The sequence below is a fragment of the Nematolebias whitei genome, chromosome 4 (genome assembly GCF_014905685.2).
Source record: "Nematolebias whitei isolate Nwh7 chromosome 4, NemWhi1, whole genome shotgun sequence".
NCBI lineage: Eukaryota > Metazoa > Chordata > Actinopteri > Cyprinodontiformes > Rivulidae > Nematolebias > Nematolebias whitei.
The window spans coordinates 6,431,372-6,452,665 of NC_056501.1; the positions used below are offsets into that span (position 1 = coordinate 6,431,372).

The 21,294-nt window shown below is 41.8% G+C and overlaps 1 protein-coding gene across 1 annotated transcript in view; it reads left to right on the plus strand.

The window, feature by feature from the left end:
* Positions 1-21,294, plus strand: part of LOC119408786 (polycomb group RING finger protein 3) — a 63,798-nt gene that overhangs the window by 38,852 nt on the left and 3,652 nt on the right. The window contains exons 5-8 of the mRNA XM_037675630.1: positions 3,525-3,580; positions 3,748-3,855; positions 10,340-10,428; positions 17,964-18,101. Of these exons, the coding sequence (XP_037531558.1) occupies positions 3,525-3,580; positions 3,748-3,855; positions 10,340-10,428; positions 17,964-18,101 (391 nt within the window). The remainder of the gene's footprint in view (positions 1-3,524; positions 3,581-3,747; positions 3,856-10,339; positions 10,429-17,963; positions 18,102-21,294) is intronic.

Here is a 21,294-nt window from a genome sequence, read left to right on the forward strand (position 1 = left end):
CTGCCTTTCAGCTACTTTTCAGCCTTATTATTGTTTTTTTATTTCAGCTTCTTCTTCTTCTTTTTAGCTAATTTCCTACTTTTTGTGCTAATTTTTGCTTATTTAAACCTATTTCAGCAAATGTATGTTCTTTCTGCTTTCTTCTGCTAATTTAGGCTTGTTCCATTTCAGCTGCTTTCAGCATAATTAACTTATTTCTGCTAATTTCAGCTTGCTGTGCTCCTTTCAGCTTAATTTCGCTGGTTTCTTTCATTTCTGCTATTTCAGCTGCTATTTAGCTGTTTTTTTTAAACTAATTTTAGCTTTGTCAGCTAATTACACAATATTTTAGTTAATTTCAGTTCCTTTTGCCTCCTGGTAATTTAAGCTTCTTTTTGCCTTTCAGCTACTTTTCAGCCTCATTATTTTGTAAAGAATTTCAGCCTTTTTTTTAGCTAATTTCCAAAATTTTCTGCTTATTTAAACCATTTTTAGCAAATATGTGTTCTTTCTGCTTTCTTCTGCTAATTTAGGCTTGTTGTTCAGCATGTTTTTTTTAGCTAATTTCAGCTCTTTCTCAACAATTTCTTCTGCAATAAGCATTCACACTGCATATTCGCAGGGATTTCTATTTCTCTTGTTTAAATTTAAGATACCAGCCGAACCTCACAAAGCTTGAAATAGGAGCTGCTTAAATGCAGAATATTTTTGTTTATTTGAGCGCTGAAGAAACTTCTGGCTTTAATTTAGTAAATATTAGTGTTGAAGCAAACAAGTAGGGAAAAAAAAAAGTTTTTATAGTTATTTGATACGCCCTTTCCATAATATTCAAAACGACTCATCATCATTTGAATCTTTAGTTATGAATCTTATGGATTAATTATTGATTATTGTGACACTAACTTCAGTGTTTGAGCAGGTTTTAGTTGCGGTCGTGCAAACTGAGCTGTCTGCAGACTCGTTTTTGCAGGAAATGTTTCATTTCAGACACATTAGCTCCTTGAACAGATGTTTTTTTATTTTATTTTTTGCCTCGTTTACAGGAAACGGGCGCTGTTGGCAAACATCACGTGTGATTTGAAGGCAAAATGTCCGACAGACGACGGCAGAACCCCATCTGCTCGTTTAGAAGATTGATCAAAGCCAAGTTTTCAGCTCAAGAGTCTTTTCAGGGAGAATTAGCTGCGTGTAAACTCGTTTTTTTTTTCTGCTCACACAAGATTATACAGCTGTTTGCTTTAGATGTTTTTGTTTTTAAAGCAAAGTACAGTTTTCATGATCTTTACATTAATTAATACAGTGAATCTCGCATAAAGGTGCTGTTGTGGTTTAGTCTTTTTGTTCTCATTTCCTCGGCCTTAATTGACTTGCTGACTTATCAGGTCAAAACTGCTGCTTTATTCTACATTTGAACGGAGCCTCATTTCTGACCCGTATGTTTTGGGTTTTTTTTAATTACACTTTTATCATTTCAGGATGAGAGTTGAGTTTTTTGTCTTCACAAGCTTGTTTTTTTTAGAATAAAGACTTGGCATGCCTTGAAGTCGTCTTACGATGAAAGAACAAAGCCGTACGAGATGTGACAGAGCTCAGAGTATGTGATGAGGATGATTCTCAGCGACTACCAAACCAAGTTTTAGCTCAGCAGATGTAAAAATGACCGAGTATACATTTTTGTGAATTTAATCTAGAGGCTGCGGGTAATTTTTTTTAGTCTGAATTGATTTAAATGCCACAAGTGCACTTTTGATTTAAAAAAAACAAACAAACAGTGGTTGTACCAGTACTTCAATAAAAAATAAATCCTTTAATTCTTCTATTTTAAACAGCAGTATTCGTGCCTGATGAGTAAACTTGTCACTATCTTGTCTCTTAACTATAGCTTGTCATAAATATCAAACATTTTCAGGCACGTGTCTGACAGATTAAATAAACTTGAAAGTAAAAGGATGTTATCCGCTGCAGTACCAGCTCTGCCCTGCAGGGGTCACTGTTCTGCTGCGGATTTCAGCAGCAGCTTCTTGTTCTGAGCCTCAGCAGCTCCTCAGTGTGCTGCAGCACTGACAGCAACAACAAGCTGTTAGAAAAATATTTCTCTTTCATAACCCTGCAGCAAACTCAACAAGTTGTGCTTATTAGCCGAACGTCCGGATTGTGTGTCGCCAAGCCCCGGTAGACCTGAACCGAGTCCTGGCACAGGGAAAGGCCGCTGAACACCCAGACTCAGAAGAGCATATGTTGCGCGTCGGCATCGAAAAGTGTCAACTGGATTTATTTATTTATTTTTGTTATAAAACATTTGACATTTTCCATAAATGTCATCCTGAGATTTTCAGGTTTTTATTAAAGATTTTTCAGCATGTGGGGGAATAAGACGTGGGCATTTTGGCCTTGACGTGTTGCAAAAACCAGCTGGTGGGTGGACGTGAACGCTGTGGATACAGCTGAAAAATATAGTTAATACTGTGTATATATTTCCTCCAAATAAACTCGAGCTTTTTTCTTTTTGATGTTGTTATTAACTCCAAATGAATCTAAGCGCTGCTTAAGATTCAGTCGAGTCGAATTTATTTATTAAGCACATTTTAAAACAGCAGCTGTTACCAAAGTGCTTCACAATAAGATCAAAGGCAGTAACTAAAGAAAAAAATAGTAACAAGATGTAATTAAAAGCATCAAAAAATAAACGAAAACTATGAAAATAGTAGATCACACTGTTGAATGTCGGTGGAAACAGGTGTGTTGTTAGGAGAGATTTAGAAACAGGAAGTGAAGTGGTCTGTCGAATGTTGATGGGCAGATTGTTCCAAAGCTGAAAAAGCTCGATCTCTGAGCTTCAAAGTGGTCTTTGGTTCAACCACAAGCAGCTGCTCAGATGATCTCAGCGCCCGAGAAGGTGCATGTGGTTGAAGAAGGTTGGAGAGACATGAGGGTGCAAATGCACTTAAAGGTCAACAGGAGAAGTTTAAAATCTATTCTCACGTACAGGGAGCCAGTGAAGGGAGGGCAGAACTGGTGAAATGTGCTCAAACCTACGAGTTCCTGTTAAGAGACGAGCTGGAGACGTGAAAGGGAGACCTGACCCCCGACATGTAGCGCGTTACAGTAGTCCATCTGCGTTGTAACGAAGGCATGGACTATTTTTCGAAGTCAGATCTGGTCGACACGGACTTGAGCTTAACGATCTGTTTATTAAACTTAAAGCCAGAATCTAAAACCATCCAGAGATTTATAAAAAGCTGCTTAAGATACGGCTGAAGAGAGTCGAGATTTACAGGATCAGAGGACGGCAGTAGAGCTAGAGCTAAAACACACTAGAATAAAATGACGTTTTTCTTAGTTCATATCTTAGATCTTAATACTGTTTTTCTTTTACTTTTCATTGTTGGATGTAACTGGGACCCTGCGTACACAGTTTCGTTCCACCTCATGTACCACATGTGGTTGAACGACAATAAAGAACCTTGAATCCTTGAGATGCTGATGTTTTGTTAGGTCAGTTATCCAGACACAAAGCTAACCGCTGCCTTCCTTGTTGTTTTCAGCCATGACAGAACAATGCAGGACATCGTCTACAAACTGGTACCGGGACTTCAAGAGGGTGAGAATCACCAAACATCATGGCGCTCTCCGTCTCCGGTTCACGCAGTCCGCGCTGAACTGAACTTTAAAACGGACAAACTTTACGGGCCTTTTGTCGCCACGCTGCGGTGATCTCGAGGGAAAACAAAAACGTGTTTGTTCATTTATTTTCTGCTTCGTGTGCAGCGGAGATAAAGAAGCAGAGGGAGTTCTATCAGAAGTTGGGCATGGAGGTTCCCGGGGACATAAAGGGAGAGCTGTGCAACATGAAGACTCATCTAGATCAACGAAACGGTACGAACCAACTCGTCACGCACAAAGAAATTTGACGACTCTTCTGAGCTTATCACACAATTATCGATCACTCAAACGATCAAAACACAGGAGACCTTTATCGTCCTCTCGTACTCTTGACTCCTCAGACTTTGTGCTTCGCTTTTAGGAAACAGAGAAATGTTTTAACGACGTCATTTGAGCTGCTCTGAGCTAAATTGCGAGCAGCGTTTGACGAACAAACACTGAGATTGAGGACTGAGCAGAAAAACCTTTTCCTTTTGCGTTAATGTGTCGTTCTTTTTATTGGCCCACGTGAAGTATGAACCCCCCCAACCAGTAATGAGAACCATTAGAAGCACGAGCAGAAGCCATTAAGCGGTACAGATGAAGGCAACTTAACCCACCAGAGTGAACTTCTGGCCTGTTTTTTTATTTTTATTTCATTTGTTTTTGTGCGCAGCGGCTTTTCTAAACCAGCTCGCTCCTGAGCTTCGGTGTGAACGAGCATCCAGAGGGGCCGTCACGCTGGCAGGCCTAATCGCTCGCTTAATCCCCCTCTCTGATTTTGGTAATTAAAGCTCAAACAGAGGTGGAATTGCTCTCCGGCTCCACCGCTCGTAGTCGCTTTCAGCAGAAGCCGGAACTCGCAAACCCCGTTTTCCTCGGATTCTGAAAGAAATAAAACCCAAAGAAGGCTTGGACTTTTATTTTAACTGTCAGGTGAGTAGAGTGGGACAAAACACGAATGTTAGGCCTCACCCTGAGCAGAGAGACGGCTGCGTAGCTCAGCGGTCTTGTAATCCTGAGGCTGCAGATTCGAACATCAAGAAAAGGCATCTGGTGTAAAACAATTGCCAAATCCTTCGTGCTAATTAGTATTTGTGGCAACCCTTTCGGGAGGGAGCAGCCAAAATAAAAACAACAACAACAACCCTGAGCAGCGAGAAGGACGTCTTTACACGAATGATGCCCGACGGTCAGCAGGAAAACCCAGTATGGTGACGTGAGATCCTGCAGTGGTGGAACTCTTGAGGAAATCTGTTCTCGCTGATGGGATTGTGAGGTTCTCTTTTCCACATGTACTTTCATTTTCATTTTTATTTTACCTTTATTTTACCAGAAAATAAACATGTTGAGATTATTACCATAATCTCTCATTTTTTACAAGGATGTCCTGGGCGATGCGCAAGGTGCAAACAAGACGTTACAAACACAGCAGCAGTCTTAGAATCAAGGGCGTCAGAAGCATCTGTAATGGGGGGGGGGCACACATGCACTGTGCAAAAAAGTGTACAGTAGTGTACAAAATAAAAGCAGCATTTCACCTAGATTTCCTTTAATCCCACACATTTAAAGCATGTTTCTCACCAAGTTTGTGTAAATTCAGCCGTGGGTTTAAAGACATTTTAACTTTAATACACTTTAACACAGAGCGTCAGGTCGACACTATTTGTGTTTATAGAGAAATTAAAAAAACATCACCACTAGACTTTTTTAATTGTGTTCAACACTGCTCATCTAAAGGATGTTTCGCACGAAGCTCGAGGACAATGGGGTTTTAAAGAAATTTAAACTTTAATGCACCCGAACACACAGCGTCTCACACACTTAGCTTAATGCTAAGCTAAGATGCTACAGACGTAGCGCTCCACTTCCCTCAAGCATCCCAACATGCATATGTGTTTAAGATCCTAATCCGAGGTGTCTCCACCTGCAGGCTGCTGCAGAGACGTAGGTAACCAGGAAAACCTGGAGTGGACTTTTAATGGTTTGAGTATTCTCCTGTTAATCAAGTGGAATGGATTCTTTCACGAAGAAAGAGAAACGGAGCTGACTGAACTAATGTTTCATGGTAAATGTGGGGGGGTCCAAATGAATGTTGTTGTTTTTTAATGTGGGGGGGGGGGGGGACACGTCCCCTTCACATATAATGGTTGCCACACCTATGCTTAGAATACTCAACTTTATACTCGAAGAGAAACTGCAGAGAGAACTCCTGGTGAGTGGATGTTCATTTTCATTTGATGCTGGAGGAGCTGCAGGACAAGGATCAGGTATTTCAGCTGCGCTAATTTGCAAATTTGTCACAAAGAAGCCGCCACCATTTCTGAAAGACGGTGCGGGAATGTATCCCTACGCCAGGGGTGTCAAACCCACTTACAGAAGGGGGCCAGAATAAAAATCTTTCTCAAACTAAGGGCCAGTTTCAGAATCTACATTAACTCAAGTCAGATATTCAACATCTTTTCATGGTGGCAGGTTCCTCAACAAGAGCTTGATTGGCCTCATTTGATGTTCTCTGTTGTACTTTCGACATCATAATCAAAGATTACTGAAAAAAATTAAAGTGATAAAAGTATTTTACATTTAAAATAACCTCTTGGGGGGCCCGATAAGACGTCAACGAGGGCCACATTTGGCCCCCGGGCCTTGAGTTTGACACACATGCCCTACGCTGCCCAGTCGATCTTTATACATTTTATTTGACTTTCTTTAAAAGTTTCACGGGAACTATTATAAAGATGGTTGTATTTTCTAACGTGTAGTTTACCCACTGCTCTGCATAAACGCACCCACGAAGTTCTAACCAGTCAGACAATGATTGGCGCACACCCCTGCAAGATAAAAGTGCTGCCAGGAGCTCGTGCACAGAACTGGCTCTCACAGCACCTGTACAAACAAAATTACTTCTCGTTTGTCAAACGACTGCGTCAATAAGAAGTTATCTTGGCGTCTCGAGTATAAATCAGCCTTTTGTTTTCACTCTTTTGGGCTGATTGTGAACTTTTGAGTTTATGCTGATGGTGTCCAGTCCTGTTATATTTTTATTTTATTTAACCTGTATTTATACAGGTAGTCTCATTGCATGACGAGGACTCATTTTCAAGAGAGCAGCTATGTAGGCGCCTGGAGAGCAGTTGGGGATTGGGTGTCTTGCTCAAGGACACCACGACATGTGGGCGTGGTAGGGAGTTGAGCCTGTGACTTTCCCGTTCCAGTTCGGCTGTACTACCTCTCCACCACAGCGGTCATATATATGCCACCATATTGCATATTTTGGTTGTTTTTCTGCTCCCAACACCAGATTTAGTAATTTAAATCAAGTTATTTGAATATTTACAATTTCACTGTTTACCGTCTCCCAACAATAAAGACATTAAAAAAAAAACTATTTTTTCTAATGCTATGGTGCGGATTCCCATTAACCCTGCTCTCAAGAGTTTAAACTTTTAAAACCAATACTCCGTTTACTTTTATATGCAAACGCGGAGTTTTCAAGCACTGCTCGACTCGAGCAAAGCAGAAACGGCTTCCTCCGTCACATTGACTCATTTCTCTAAATTACCAGCTTTTCTGAGCACTTAACCCAGGAAGACTGAGGGACGCGGGGCCACGATGAGTCTGCAGAGTACGCTTTCTCTTTCACGACGATATAAACTCCCACGCTAACACACACGAATGGTTTCCCCCATCTCATTCCCATTGTACAGTAGCCTGGAAATGTCATTGTGCATGCCTTTGGGATTTTACTGTTTGCAAGACGCCCCATAAATCCCCAAACCAGACAAGAGGATCATTTCCTAACTGTGCCTGGGGAAACAAAAAGACACTTTGTTGCTGAGATGCGAGAGTTGTTGGAAGGTGAGGCGTAATAAGAGCATGCCCCTCGTGATAAGTAATAAGCAAGGCTAACTCTGAAGACAATCGCCACACAGACAAGAATTAGCTTAGTAATACACCCAGGGATTGGTGAGAGCTGGCCCAGATGGAAAACGGTCACAGAGAGCTGAACGCACTCTCAGCTGCAGCCTGAGCAAGAAAAGCACACGCGCAGTTATTGCCTCCACCAAATTTAGGACGAACGCAGCAAATTTATTTTATTTCCGAAGGTCGCAGGAAAGCAATACCCATCTGTGCTGCAGTTCTGTCACAACAACACAATCCAGGCCCGATAAGCCAGTTTCCTGTCTAAAAATCCAACACCGCCACAAGATCACAGCCGACAAGGAAATTCATAACCAAGTGTTTACGCTAACCACGTCTGTCCCACACGGGTTTGCTGCTGCTGGTTTACAGCAGATTTATCAGCTGATCAGGCATCGTTCATGTGCACAGAGCGGGAAGACGGTTCGACAACGAAAACCCAGATTTGACCGAACGTGTTTTGGTTTTGCTGCCGAGATGAAAAATGTATTAAAACCTGGATTTGGTCCAGCGTGCAAATAGGCAGAATGCAAACTGTCAGCCACACGGTGATGAATTTATTCATAAAGTAATTGTCAGACTCTAATCCACACAGATTTTGTAACGTCTTCGTGACTGGACGTGGATCCCCTTTAGATTTTTGTTTGCGTCTGATAATCAAAACTAAAAGAGGTCAGATTAAGAGCTAGTCAAGATGGATAAAATAGTTATAAAATCAAAATTATTTTCATTTTGATTAAACATCGATCTGCAATTTTTAGGCTTGAAAACGAATTGATGGAGAGAAAAAAACCGCACATCACATCTGAATCTGCTAAAGTTGCTGCACTGTAATCTTTAGATTTGCATACATTGACTTTAAAAAATGCTGGCAGATTCCCTTCTTCAGGGATTAATGCGTACACTTTTAGCACAAATAAAAGTAAAGCCGTTTGTCAAAAGATTGTTTCGTGTTAGCACAGGCAATAGGACTCAAAGTAACATTTAAAATACCTGAAATATTTTGATTTTCTTTACCTTTTTGTTTCTCACATATCACTATAAATGAAGTAAAAAGTTATTTTGGTTCTTTAATGCAGAAAAAAATCAATTTTATGTGGTGAGACCATGAAATCTTGGACTGAGCAGTACTTACAGGGTATGTCCCAGGTATGTATCCTGTAAGTACAGAGTAATACAGCCTGGTGCCAGTAGGTACCAGGTACATCCCCGATAAGTACCCTGTACTGGGCTGTTTCGTGTATTGCTACCCATATCGGGCACTTGTTTAAGACTATTTACCTCAATAAAGTGTTTGAAAAGTGCATTGAAAGGTCTAAAACCTCCATTACCAACACTGTCGCAGATTCACCTGTCGTGGTACTGAACGTTACCTGTAATGGTTTTATTTAGGTGCGTGCCAGAACACGGTGCACAAATCAGTTTAATCTTCGTCAGTCTTGGCACAGATCTGTCGGTCTCCTTTAAGAGACAAAGAAAGCAAAGGTGAGAGGAGCTCAGGAAGAGGATTAGAGGTATCCTTGTTAAAGGTAAAGGATACAAGACCATCTAGGTGGAGATTCGTGGGAGGACGTGGGAGCCAACCTCTCAGGATGGGGACGCTAGAGGAAATGCGATCCCGGTTGGGCAGTAAAAAAAAAAAAAAAAAACCAAATGTATCAAGCAAACTACCCAGAACTCCTCAAACTGAACTCCAAAGTCAAGATTTCACTTCACTTTTTGATCACGCCGTCCATTGCTCCACCATAAACAGAAAAACGTCAGACAGGAACTCTCCAAACTGCACGCTGACGAGCCCCAAAGTTTTTGGAACTGATGAGACAAAACTGGTGCTTTTTCCAGTTTTTATTTATTTATTATTGTCTTGGCACAATATGAACAAATCTATCCGCATCTGTATGTTTAGAAAGACGGCATAGATGAATGTTGTTTCTTGGATGGATGGTGGGCAGGCAAGTAGTGTCCAATAAAGAATGGCACCACATAGAAGATAAGTACAGGGCTCTTAATTATACAGTAATATATGAATCTAAAATCAGAAAATGCAAGCAAATCAGCAATGTACGTCAGAATTAAAACTTTTGTAAAGGCAAACAAAACAACTCTTCACTAGAAATAAATACTAGAAAAATGTGGCGAAGGGGATTGCTGTTGTTCATACAAGCAAAAGTTAGTATGAATTTCAGCTGATTAAGATTTCTGTTGCTGGAGCAGAGGGTCTTTTTCTTTGAAACATCATAAAACAAATGGAGGATATTAAAAAAGAGCCAGCTTCATAAACACATTCCTTACAGTAGTGCAGACTGAGCGGGTTCTTACTCTAACTTTATGCTCACCAGAGACGGCTTCTCTGTTAAACCCTAAAACCTGTTTACATTTCCCTAAAACCTCATGTTTTCTAATCAAAATCATAAGCAGCAGAACCGTTTTCCATGTTCCCATCTGTACCAGAGACGTGCTCTGACAGCAGGTACGTCAAATAAAGGATACCTCGACGCCCTCAGACATTATAAAACCTTATAAATGCACCTCTGCTGGAGGTGATTTTCTGCTTCAGCAGGCACAGACTGTTAAAGCTGAAGAACATGCCTTTTCACCAAAAAGTCTTATTACAGTGAAACCATCATGAACGTCAGCTTAAACCTCTCGACTTGAGTGAACAGTGGGAAAAAAAACCTGACCACGGTGAAAACAAAACGCACGGCGGTGTTGTTTCCATGAAGTACACACTCGTTTGCGATTGACCCTCTTATGAAAGTATAGATCTTAACTTTTGGACCTTTTGTTCTCCCAACAGGTGATGCAAAATCTGAAGACACGACCAACAAAGAGGCAGGAGAGGAGAAACCGGAGGAGGATAACGACTATCATCGTAGCGACGAACAGGTACGATCTGCTTCTGGAGATTATTTAACTATTTTCAAGTTTGAAGACGATCAACAGAAGATATCACTTCTTATTTTAAACTTTCTGAAGGACTGGTTCTTTAAAAAAAAAACTGCTGATGTGTGGAATATTCAGACTGGAGGAAAAGAGGTGTATTGAAGTGTTTGAAGGGCCAACCTTGTCTAGAACTTGGTCCCGTGCTTCAGTTTTACTCAGCCACACCGAGTCAGATCGATGTTCCAGTTCTTTTTGGGATGTCGAGCGAAGGCACAGTGGTTGGTGTATATTCAGTCTGGGTGCAAAGGTTTACCCAATTATTTGTTGTAACAAAGCTAATGATTCTATACTAGGTGTCTACTAATGATTAATGACTAATAGTCATATCGAATTGTCCCTCGTTGTGGAGCAAAAAGAGGGAATTGGAAATGCCCTCTGTTCATTTGTGCATGTTAAGAGTGCCATACCTTAAAAAATAAGTGAGGTACAAGCTTGTGTGGCTACGTCTAGGTGTAAGAAGATTCCTTTCAAAAACTGGGTTGCCACGTGAAAATCCAAGATGTCCAATGAATTTTATATTTGACCGTGTTCCTCAAGGTGCACTGTGGGGGTTGCTCCATGACTATGGAACTGGGGGGCCGTTACTACGGGCTGTTTGTTCCCTAAATGATAATAATGTCATCACAATGTCAGCACTGTATGTTTCCATACAATGGCGAAATTAGTCTCTGCATTTAACCCATCCACCACCAGGTGGTGCAGTGGGCAGCTATTGAAAGCGCCCGGGAGGCATTTTGGGGATGAGGCGTGCTGCCCAAAGACACCACGTGATGTGCAGTGACTGGGGATCGAACCTGGGACTTTCGGTTCCCAAGCCGGCTGCCCTGCCTCTACACCATCTCGGCCCCCATAAACAAAATAAACAAGCGGTGCAAGAGTTTGGTTTGCATTGCCAGCAGTAAGTTGGACCCTTTCAGGGTGGGAGTTGGACTCCTCCAAGGCTGCTTGTTGTCACTGATTCTGTTCATAACTTTTATGGACAGAATTTCTCGGTGCAGCCAGAGGGCGCAGGGTTTCCGGTTCAGTGGCCTCAGGATTCCATCTCTGCTCTTTGTAGATGATGTGGTCCTGTTGGCGTCATCGTGCCGTGATCTTCAGCTCTCACTGGAGCGGTTTGTAGCCGAGTGTGAAGCAGCTGGGATGAGAATCAGCACCTCCAAATTTGAGGCCATGGTCCTCAGTTGAAAAAGGGTGGATTGTTCTCTCCAGGTCGAGAGTGAGGTTCTGCCTCAAGTGGAGGATTTCAAGTATCTCTGTGTTTTGTTTATGAGTGAGGGACCAATGGAGCATGAGATTGATCGATTGGTGCAGCATCTTAAGTGTTGTTGATTCTGTGCCGGTCCATTGTGGTGAACAACAAGTTGAGCTGTAAGACATAGCTCTGTTTACCGGTTGGACTACGTTCCTACCCTCACCTATGATTACGAACTCTGGACAGTGACTGAAAGAATGAGATCGTGGAAACATGCGATTGAAATGAGTTTCCTCTGCAGGGTAGCTGGACTCTCCCTTAGAGATAGGGTGAGAAGTTCAGTTATCAGGAGAGACTCGGAGTAGAACCGTTGCTCCTCCACATCACGAGGAACGAGTTGAGGTGATTCAGGCATCTGGTAAGGATGCTCCCTGGGCGCCTCTCTAGGGAGGTGCTTTGGGCATGTCCAACTGGAAGGAGGCCCCTGGGAAGACCCAGGACACATTGGAGAGATTATATCTCTATACTGGCCTGGGAATGTGTTGTAATGGTTTGTTGGCTGTAACTGGGACCCTGTGTACACAATTTCGTTCCACCACATGTACCACATGCAATGCGAATGACTATAAAGAGACCTTGACCTTGAATGCCTTGGTTTCCTTGAAGTGCCTTCGCTACCTTGCGAATAAAATCATTTTGACCATCTCTGTCTGCAGCCTTGTTCTTTTTGTGGCTACCTAGAGTTTGTGGCCATAGATTAAGGTTGGATATTTTATGTTTTTATGGAAGTGATTTGTCCTCCTCTTGTGGTTTAGAATACAGCTTCCAGTGGTTTTTAAGTCAAGTCAAGTTTATTGTCATTCAACATGTTAAAAGCATGAGAACAAAATTTGATCCCCCAGGTACTAATGCTAAATAATAAATAACATAAAACCCTTCAATAAATAAGCTACATTCAAAAATCTGAAATCATCTTATTAAATTTAGTCCCATTGAATAGTTATTAACTACATGTGTATTGTTATCAAAATACTTTTAATCAAATGTTTTGGCTCTTTTATGCAAAGAATAGAAGCAGAAGCAAATAGAAGAAACAACTTGTTTTCAAATAGAAATGCACGATATTATCGGTATCGGCCGATATTAGCGATAAACTTAAATATCGGACATTGGCCATTTCATCAAAATAACTCACCAATATAATAGGTGCTGTTATATATATATATATATATATATATATATATAGAGCGCTGTTTTTGTATGACAACCCAGTGACAAGGATGTTTGCATTGCAAGCACAACTTTATGATGTCACACGCACTGGCGAGTTTAAATTTGTGAAAACTTACAAATTTGCACTGTTCGTGTGTTGTCATTGTGTTAGAGAGTAAATGTCATGAATAAATTTAACATTAAACATAACCCACGTCGAAGTGTTACATCATTTTCAGTCCCATTTTTGGCATCTGCATTTGGTAGCAGGCCAAATTGACAAAGACAATGCAGAATAATGTATTTTAATTCCATAGCAGAGAAAGCTGTGTAGTCTCTGAAAGTAGGTCTAGAAAAATAAATATCTGTATCGGTTGTCGACCATATACATTTTAACATATCGGATATCGGCCAAAAATCCAATATTGTGCATCCATATTTTTTAGTATTTCTGCCAAAAAGAAAAGCACAAAAGAACCAAACGACTGTTTGTGATAATTGTTGCTTTAGCAGGTTGAACATCAATTACTGGTTTTACTAAAGTGCCCTCGTATGTAATTTTTACAATCACTGGCTTTTATCGTCTTTTGTTTGTTTGTTTTATGTGTGAAGACATCACCATCACATCCTCCAAACCCATTTAAACAAGAAACTGGTTTGTTCTCCTGATTCCATTTGTTTTCTGGCTCATTCTTCAGCCCATTTGAGTCATGTTTCTTTTGGCCAGCGTGGATTTATTGTTGTTGTTGGACAAACATAATCAGAAGCATTAAGGGCTTCTGATGCACAACTTTGAGTTCATTTTATTCCAGTAGAAGGCTTATAAAGCAAAACGACGCAGTCCCATGCCCCCACCCTGGCATGTGGGGAGGGGAGCCTGCCCCGATGTGGGTGAAGATCCTGGCCTTTTTGTAAATTCAGCAGCGATGCAGAATGCACGCAGAATAACTAATCCTGCAGCCTGATTGCTGCCATGTGAAATGTCAGGGAGAGAGGTGGAGGGGGGAGAACAGAGGGAATACAAAATGACACGCAGAGGAGGGAGAAAGTGCAGGATTAAGAGAGCAAAATGGCTGCAGATGGAAACGGGGCGATGAGGTGATCATAAAGCTACAGAGTGTGAGGTGATGGAGAAGGTGAAGCTCACAGAACAGGCAGTAAAAAATGGCTGAGGTGGGAGGATGGTGAAGGAGAAGAGGGTGATGGAATAAGATGGGTTTGTGTACAGTCTTTCAGAGCTTTTAGGTGGGAAAGTGGAGCAGTAGCCACCATTAACAGCAGTTTGGAGCGGAATGTGTTTTACTTTACAGCATTAGAGAAGAGTCAATGAACACTCGACGAGCTCACGTTGTAACAACCGCTTCATTTGTGCAGAACTCCACATCCAGGAGGACTGGCTAGGTCTGACGCATTTTGGACGAAGACAAATCATTTTAGAGGAGCCAACGGTTGGCACTTTTACAAACAGTTCTGCAAAATGGCTGCAAAGACCATCCATCCATCCATCCATTTACCTGCTTCTTCCTTTTTGGGTCACAGGGGTCACTGGTGCCCATGTCCAGCCATCACTGTGCGAGAGGCGAGAGGACACCTGGACAGGTCTCCAGTCCATCACAGGGACACATAGAGACAAACGAGACAAACAACCATTCACTCTCTCTCTCTCACCTAGGAACAATTAGAGTTACCAATCAGCCTAACATGCATGTTTTTGGTCTGTGGGAGGAAACCGGAGTACCCGGAGAAAACCCACGTGTGCACGGAGAGAACATGCAACCTCCACCCAGAAACGTCCCTGTCCGGGATTTGAACTGGGGCGACCTGCTCACCAGCGTGCCTTTAATCAGCCTCTGATTGTTCAGAAATTAGTGATGTCATCATCGATCTTCTCCTCACTCACAGTTTATTGTTAAATCCTGCAGTCCAGCGATCTCCCAGACATGTCATCGCTACATCACATCCTTGAGCCACAAAGTCAACTCTCCTTTTCACCAAAGTTCATACTCAGTAATCCAGGTATAAAATCCAACAATTTTCGGTCAGATCATCTGGACGGTTTTATTTTTTTTGTGCCGAGACGTTTTGCCTTCCATCCAGAAGGCTTCATCAGTCAAGGAAACACAAAACAAAACAGTTTACTCCAAAGTGGAAAAAAATACTGTGACTGTATGTTGGTGTTAAGATGGCCTCAGTTTTGTTTGGTGTTTCCTGACTGATGAAGCCTTCTGGATGGAGGGCCAAACATATCAGCACAAAAAAAAAAAAAAAACCATCCAGATGACCTGACGGAAAATTGTTGGATTTTATACCTGGATTAGTGAGCATGGACTTAGTTGTTTTGAACCAGTTTGACATGACTGTCAATGAGGGAGAGGGCATGCCCCAGAGACCATGTTAGCACCAACATAAAAAATGTTTCCCCACTTTGGAGTAAGCTGCTGGGGGATAACCAGTTTTGTTTGGCGTTTCCTCAGACTGATGAAGCTTCTGGATGGAGGGCAAAACGTCTCAGCACAAAAAAAAAAAAAAAGAAACCGTGCAGATGACCTGACTGAAAATTGTTGAACTTTCGTTTTCCTTCGTCGACCGTTTTGGCTCTGTTACTACCTCGCTTGGTGCCACAAAGGTGCAACAGATTCATTCTATATTTACCCCCATGCTGCCTCCTTCCATTAGGCGTCTCAGTCTGGATTACGTTTTTTGAGAAACGGCATTAACAGAGTTGTAGATCTCTTGTTTTACCTTTCCAGAATCTAGAAAGCAGCTTTGAGTATAATTGTGTTTCTCAACATTTTGCACGTTCATGCGCTCGATCAAAGCATGATGGACCAGGCTAACAAAGACCCTGAGGGTCCTTAGGAGGGAAGGAAAGTAATATGAACGAGTAGAAATACAACAACTGAGGTGCTGTCCACACAGGAAGGCATTAAAAAAAAAAAAAAACAGCATTGTTTTTTTTATAATTTCAGCTTTGTGTCCACATGAAAACAGTGTGTTTTAGGAGCCTCAGACTAGAGTGAAAAAAACCTAGAAAAGTTGCCCTTGCGTTTTTGTGTGGACAACCAAAACGCAACTTTCAGGAAAATATGTTTTCATGGATTTGCCTCTCAGGTTGTGTTTACATGCGTCTCCCAGCATGTGAGATCTCTGCTGTACACCTACGGTTCTCGGAGCAGCTTCAAAAGGCAACGCTGCAGCTCAGCACTGCAACGGCAGCGTTTGGGGTTGTTTTCTGTGTTTTCGTGTGGATGAAGTCATTTCTATAAACGATGACCCGTTTACGGGGATGCTTTTAGAAATGGAAGCAAACGTATTTTTGATAACAGTTTCTGTGTGGACAAGGCCTTACTACTGTTTAAAATACTTGAAATGTTCATTTTTTTTACGTTTAAACTTGGAAAAAAGTGCAGTACCTTTGTCTAACCCTCCTGCTGCCCTTTGAAACCGAGGCCTCGTGAGTATTTTGACCCAAGGGCGGCAGGCGGATTACCATATCCTGGAGGACTGAGAACCTTCACCATTTTTCATTTATCAACATTTTGACTGAAAGCATGAAGACAAAGTGCAGTGTCAGTCAAGTAGAACAAAGATGAAGAAACTGAGCTTGGTATCGTAGAAATCCTCCCCACCCCGTCTATCAGATGCAAGAATCGACAGGCGAGACGCCACGCATGGCCAGCTTCCCAAACACCTTTCAGACTGTAACCTTGCTGCACGAGGCTGTGCCAGAGAGAGCTCCTGAATCTACAAACACAAACCTCAGTCGGTCAGAACCATTACGCTTTTTAAAGCTATTAGTTGAAGATAAGGACGTCGGCTATGAGCCTGATGCTTTCCACATGGCACAAAAGCCTCACGCAATATTTTCTTTGTATGCCTCGCTCTTGCATCAGTGCGTGTGCACATTTAGCTGCAGCAGCCCTCCGTGGCTCCACAGAAACGTCGGTAATGTACTATAATGTAATGAAACTGCCTCACAGGCTGCCATCGAGCCGCCGCGGAGTCCAGATCACCGGCCAGGCTTTTATTTTACATTATGAGCCCCCCCCACACACACACACACACACTGGCAGCACCACTGGAAAGCAGATATATTGCGATGTTGGTCTTTGCTTATTGAAGGGCAGACTGTGCACTGAAGCGCTGCCAGTGTTGATTTGAGCACAGAGAGGAAGTTTAAACAGAAACCAGGCTAATGTTGTCTCCTCCCGTCTCCGAGGAGAGGAAGGAAAGAAGGCAGGACACCCACACGTGAGGAAATACACGGCTCCTCGCCTGTTTTTCTCTCTCTCCATATGCGAGGGGCAGAGACCCGGTCGCGGTAATGCATTCTGACTCCTGCAACCATCGACTGCCAAAACCACCTACCGTGTCACCTCAAGGGGAAAACAAGTGCACAGGCCCTGAAACAAGCCAATAAGCAACAAATAAACTGGGCCGGTTGTGAGATGTGAAAGTAGACAAGAAACTATACGGTAAAGACCAAACCCCATTTCATCGTTTTAAGTGACCCAGAGGTCTTTAATTAGAAGTTATGAGTGGCTGAGTTCAAGTGTTTCTCCTTTAAAGAATCGTATATATCCGTCATTGTAGGATCTTACAGTTTTAGATGTTGCGTAACATTCACGTTGCCTCAGATGTTTGTACGCAACGTGTCTTAAAAGGTTTAAGAAAAATTAATAATTCATCACAATAACATTCATTTTATTTAAATAGCGCCGTCACAACAGAAGTGTCTTCAAACATCAAACTAAACATAACTGTTGCTGTGGATGAAAACGTATTTCATGAAAAACGTACCACCTTTGCAAATAAAGTACTCGTTTGAGTATTTAGAGGTGTTACCTCGAGAGATAGCAACAGCAGCAAGGCAGGTTCTGCACCGTCTGTTTGAAACTGTGGTGGTCTCTTAAAGGTAAATTTGCACATTAGCATTTCGAACGTCTCACAACGGCGAACGGACGCCTTGCGTCTGGTGAAGCATGCAGCAGCTTTAAGTAGACGGGCACCGTTTATCGACGATAAAAGGATTTTCCAAACCCGATGTGATCATTTTGTTTGTGTCGCCCAACAGGTCAGTATCTGCCTGGAGTGCAACAGCAGCAAACTTCGCGGCCTGAAGCGTAAATGGATTCGCTGTTCGGCGCAAGCCACCGTCCTCCACCTAAAGAAGTTCATCGCCAAAAAGCTCAACCTGACGTCGTTCAACGAGGTACAGATGTATGACAGAAGCCTGCAGAAGACTTTTAAAAATTATTTAACCTTTATTTATTATACAGGAAGTCTCTTTGAGTCATGAGGACTCATTTTCAAGAAAGATCTGTTTTAGACAGACAAAATCATATAGAATAATAAAAGCAATTAAAACAACACAATGTAGTTAAACAATAAAATCCGAGTGCCAAGGTAAAATACTCAAATCGAGAACAAATCTTCATAGATTAAAGAAATCAAAGTGGACAACTTTAGTTCTTGTTGCAAGGTGTTCCAGGTTACAGGAACAAAGAGAAGGTCTTTTTGCCAAGTTCAGTCTGCACTAAGGGAACGCTGCAGGTCATGATGGCCTGAGAGCGCACGCTGTAACCGCACTGATGTGACATGTGGGAGGAAGTGCATGTAAAGGGAATGATTCATAGATGATGTTCAGGTGCCAGATTATATGTGCAGATAACCAGCTGACCATTGAGTACAGGGTGCAGTGACGGGTACTGTAGCTACAACCTGCTATGGTAGACAGCATCCAACATCCGAAGGAGCTGGAAGGGGCATTCGTGTAAACAATGGCTGGTAGTAAAGTGGCAGCTACAAGCTGTTATCTGGTATTCAAATGTAATTTAGATCAGATTCTGAAAAATAACTCTTAGTTTCAGTTTCTTTAACAGGTTTGGGGCTTAAAAGATAAATTTGCATCAAATAAAATTCCCAAGTATGTGTAAAAGTCCACAAACTCGATAGGAACAGCATGCATGGATGAGATGCTGGCACCAACTTTCTGTTTGAAAACAGCCTCCTTGGTTTTATCAGCATTTAGCAGCTATTTGACGTGGAACAAATCTGACTGAATGATGTTAAATTTGGACGGGAGAAGCTGGAGAACGTTGGCAAATGTGTTGGCACAACAATACACAATTGTATCGTCAGCATAGTGATGCAAAAAAGTGTTAGGAATGATCTGACCCACATCATTTACACAAATTGTGAAAAGAGTTGGTCCTAAATCTGAGCCTTGTGGGACGCCGTTGGTGACAACTAAATAATTAGATGAAAAAACAATGTGTTGTAGACATTACCTTCAATCAGAGAGGTAGAAAAAAATAAATCAGACTTGCATGGAGTTTTGGTGAAAAACCAAGATTGTGAAGAGAAAATAAACGTTTTAGAAAAGATTAATACCAGTAAGATCGCTCCTACTAAATCAGAAGAACAAGAATATATTTTAAATGTTTTCACTCTGAAAAGGTGTTAGCTAGCAGAAACAAATCTTTCTGCTAGTTTCAGGTTGTTGGAGCGCCGACCGGTCGCGTCGGCTTGTAAGTTTTTGTCAATCCACAAAATGACATAAAACTGTTCATTTTCCCTTTCTGCAGTGACTCACGTGTTCCCCTTGTGTTTTATTATCTCTAACATGAAACCCAGCCTGGATGATATCTAATTTTTCTATTTATTGCCTTCACAGCCCCGTTCAGAGCAGCAGGGGAGGGTAGAGTGGGCGATAACATGACAGATGAATTTTTAGAAGAATTAACATCACAATTGCCTCCACGTTGTCTACTGTCTCCGTTTCTTTTTATTTATATTTTTGGGCTGTTGATCAGATGAGTGGGTCGGCTCCATCATATCGTCGGCCTCCGTAGCACAACTCTGACGAGGCGGGCGCTCTTCTCCCGACAGCTATTGTTGTTTCACTGAAAAGAAACGATTCTGCTTTCAGCATCGAGCCAAACGCGGCGTTTTACAGCTCGTCACTTATTCAGCACTCATGTTTAAAAAAAAAACAAAAAACTAAAACACAGTCGGGACACCCATCTGAGAGTCTCAACAGAAAGTTTGTTTAAACATTCAAACGTCCAAATTGGTAAATTAACTTTTGAGTGCAGAAAAAAAAACTCAAAACTGTTCCTAAAATGACAAACTCAGAGGTTTTGATATATTTAATTTCTAAAATAAATCTATTTGGAACACAAAACAGTGGATAAATATCTTAAAAGGTCTTCTGAAGAAAGACAGTTAATAAAAATAACATCCAACCAGTTTAAGAGCACATTTGTTTCTGTTTGAAACATAAAAATGTGAATAAATTATTTGCACCTTTTTGTTCAAAGGTCGGTGAAATAGCTTGAAACTGACTGATATAAAAAAAAATACTCAAAACAAACTAATAAAAATCACTGATTTTTAATTATGATCCAACAGAATTATTTTTAAGTGATAAAATGGATGAAAAGACTGAAAATACTTTGCAGGACACACCTTAGTTTATGTCCCTGTGATCAGTCAGCACCACAGGTGTCTTCAGTCAGTCAGTCTGTTTAAAGGGTGGCAGGTAGTCACAGGGCTGTTTGGCATCCAGGTGTGTAACACACTGACCGTGGAGCGCAGGAAGCTGAGGACAGAGTTGTCTCAGGACATTATGTTAACGATGAAGACTATAAGATCTTGATGTTCCTCTGAACACAGCTGCACTGATCATTCAAGAGTTTCAGGTCCACAGGACTGAAGACAGCCTCCCTGGACGTGTCCACAAGAGGACAACTGATAAACTGAAGAGACAGACAATATGAACCCAAGAGCTCAGAAGAACCAAGAGATTAGAGGTGGACTAAAAGGTCAACAGTGTCAGTACATCAGTCTGATTGAGATGAAGATGACCGAAAGAAAGACGACCAAAGAGGACACAGAACCATAAAAACGTGAGACTGGAGTTTGTCAAAATGCATATTGAGAAGCCGAAGCTTCTGGGAGAATGTCTTTTGGACAGATGAGACAAAACTGGAGGTTTTTGACAACAAGTCCCTTCAGCTTCACGTTCACAGTTTCTGTTCTGGAGCTGCTTCGGTCTCACGGTGTCTTCAATCCGTGCAGGAGATGATAAAATCTCAAGACTATCAAGGCATGGAGCAAAACATGCTGCACAGTGTCAGACAGCCTGGTCTCAGTTTTATGTCCTCCAACAGGATAATGACCTAAAACACAACAAAAACATCCAGGAATGGATCAGAACCAAGCATTGGACTGTTCTGAAGTGGCCTTCATAGTCATAGTCCTGATCCAAATCCTGTTGAAGAAGCTGAAACACTTGGAGGAGGAACCTTTCAAACCTGAGACCTAACACCTTTGGACAGGCGGACCAGAACACCCATGGACAGGCGGACCAGAACATCCGTGGAAAGGCGGACCAGAACACC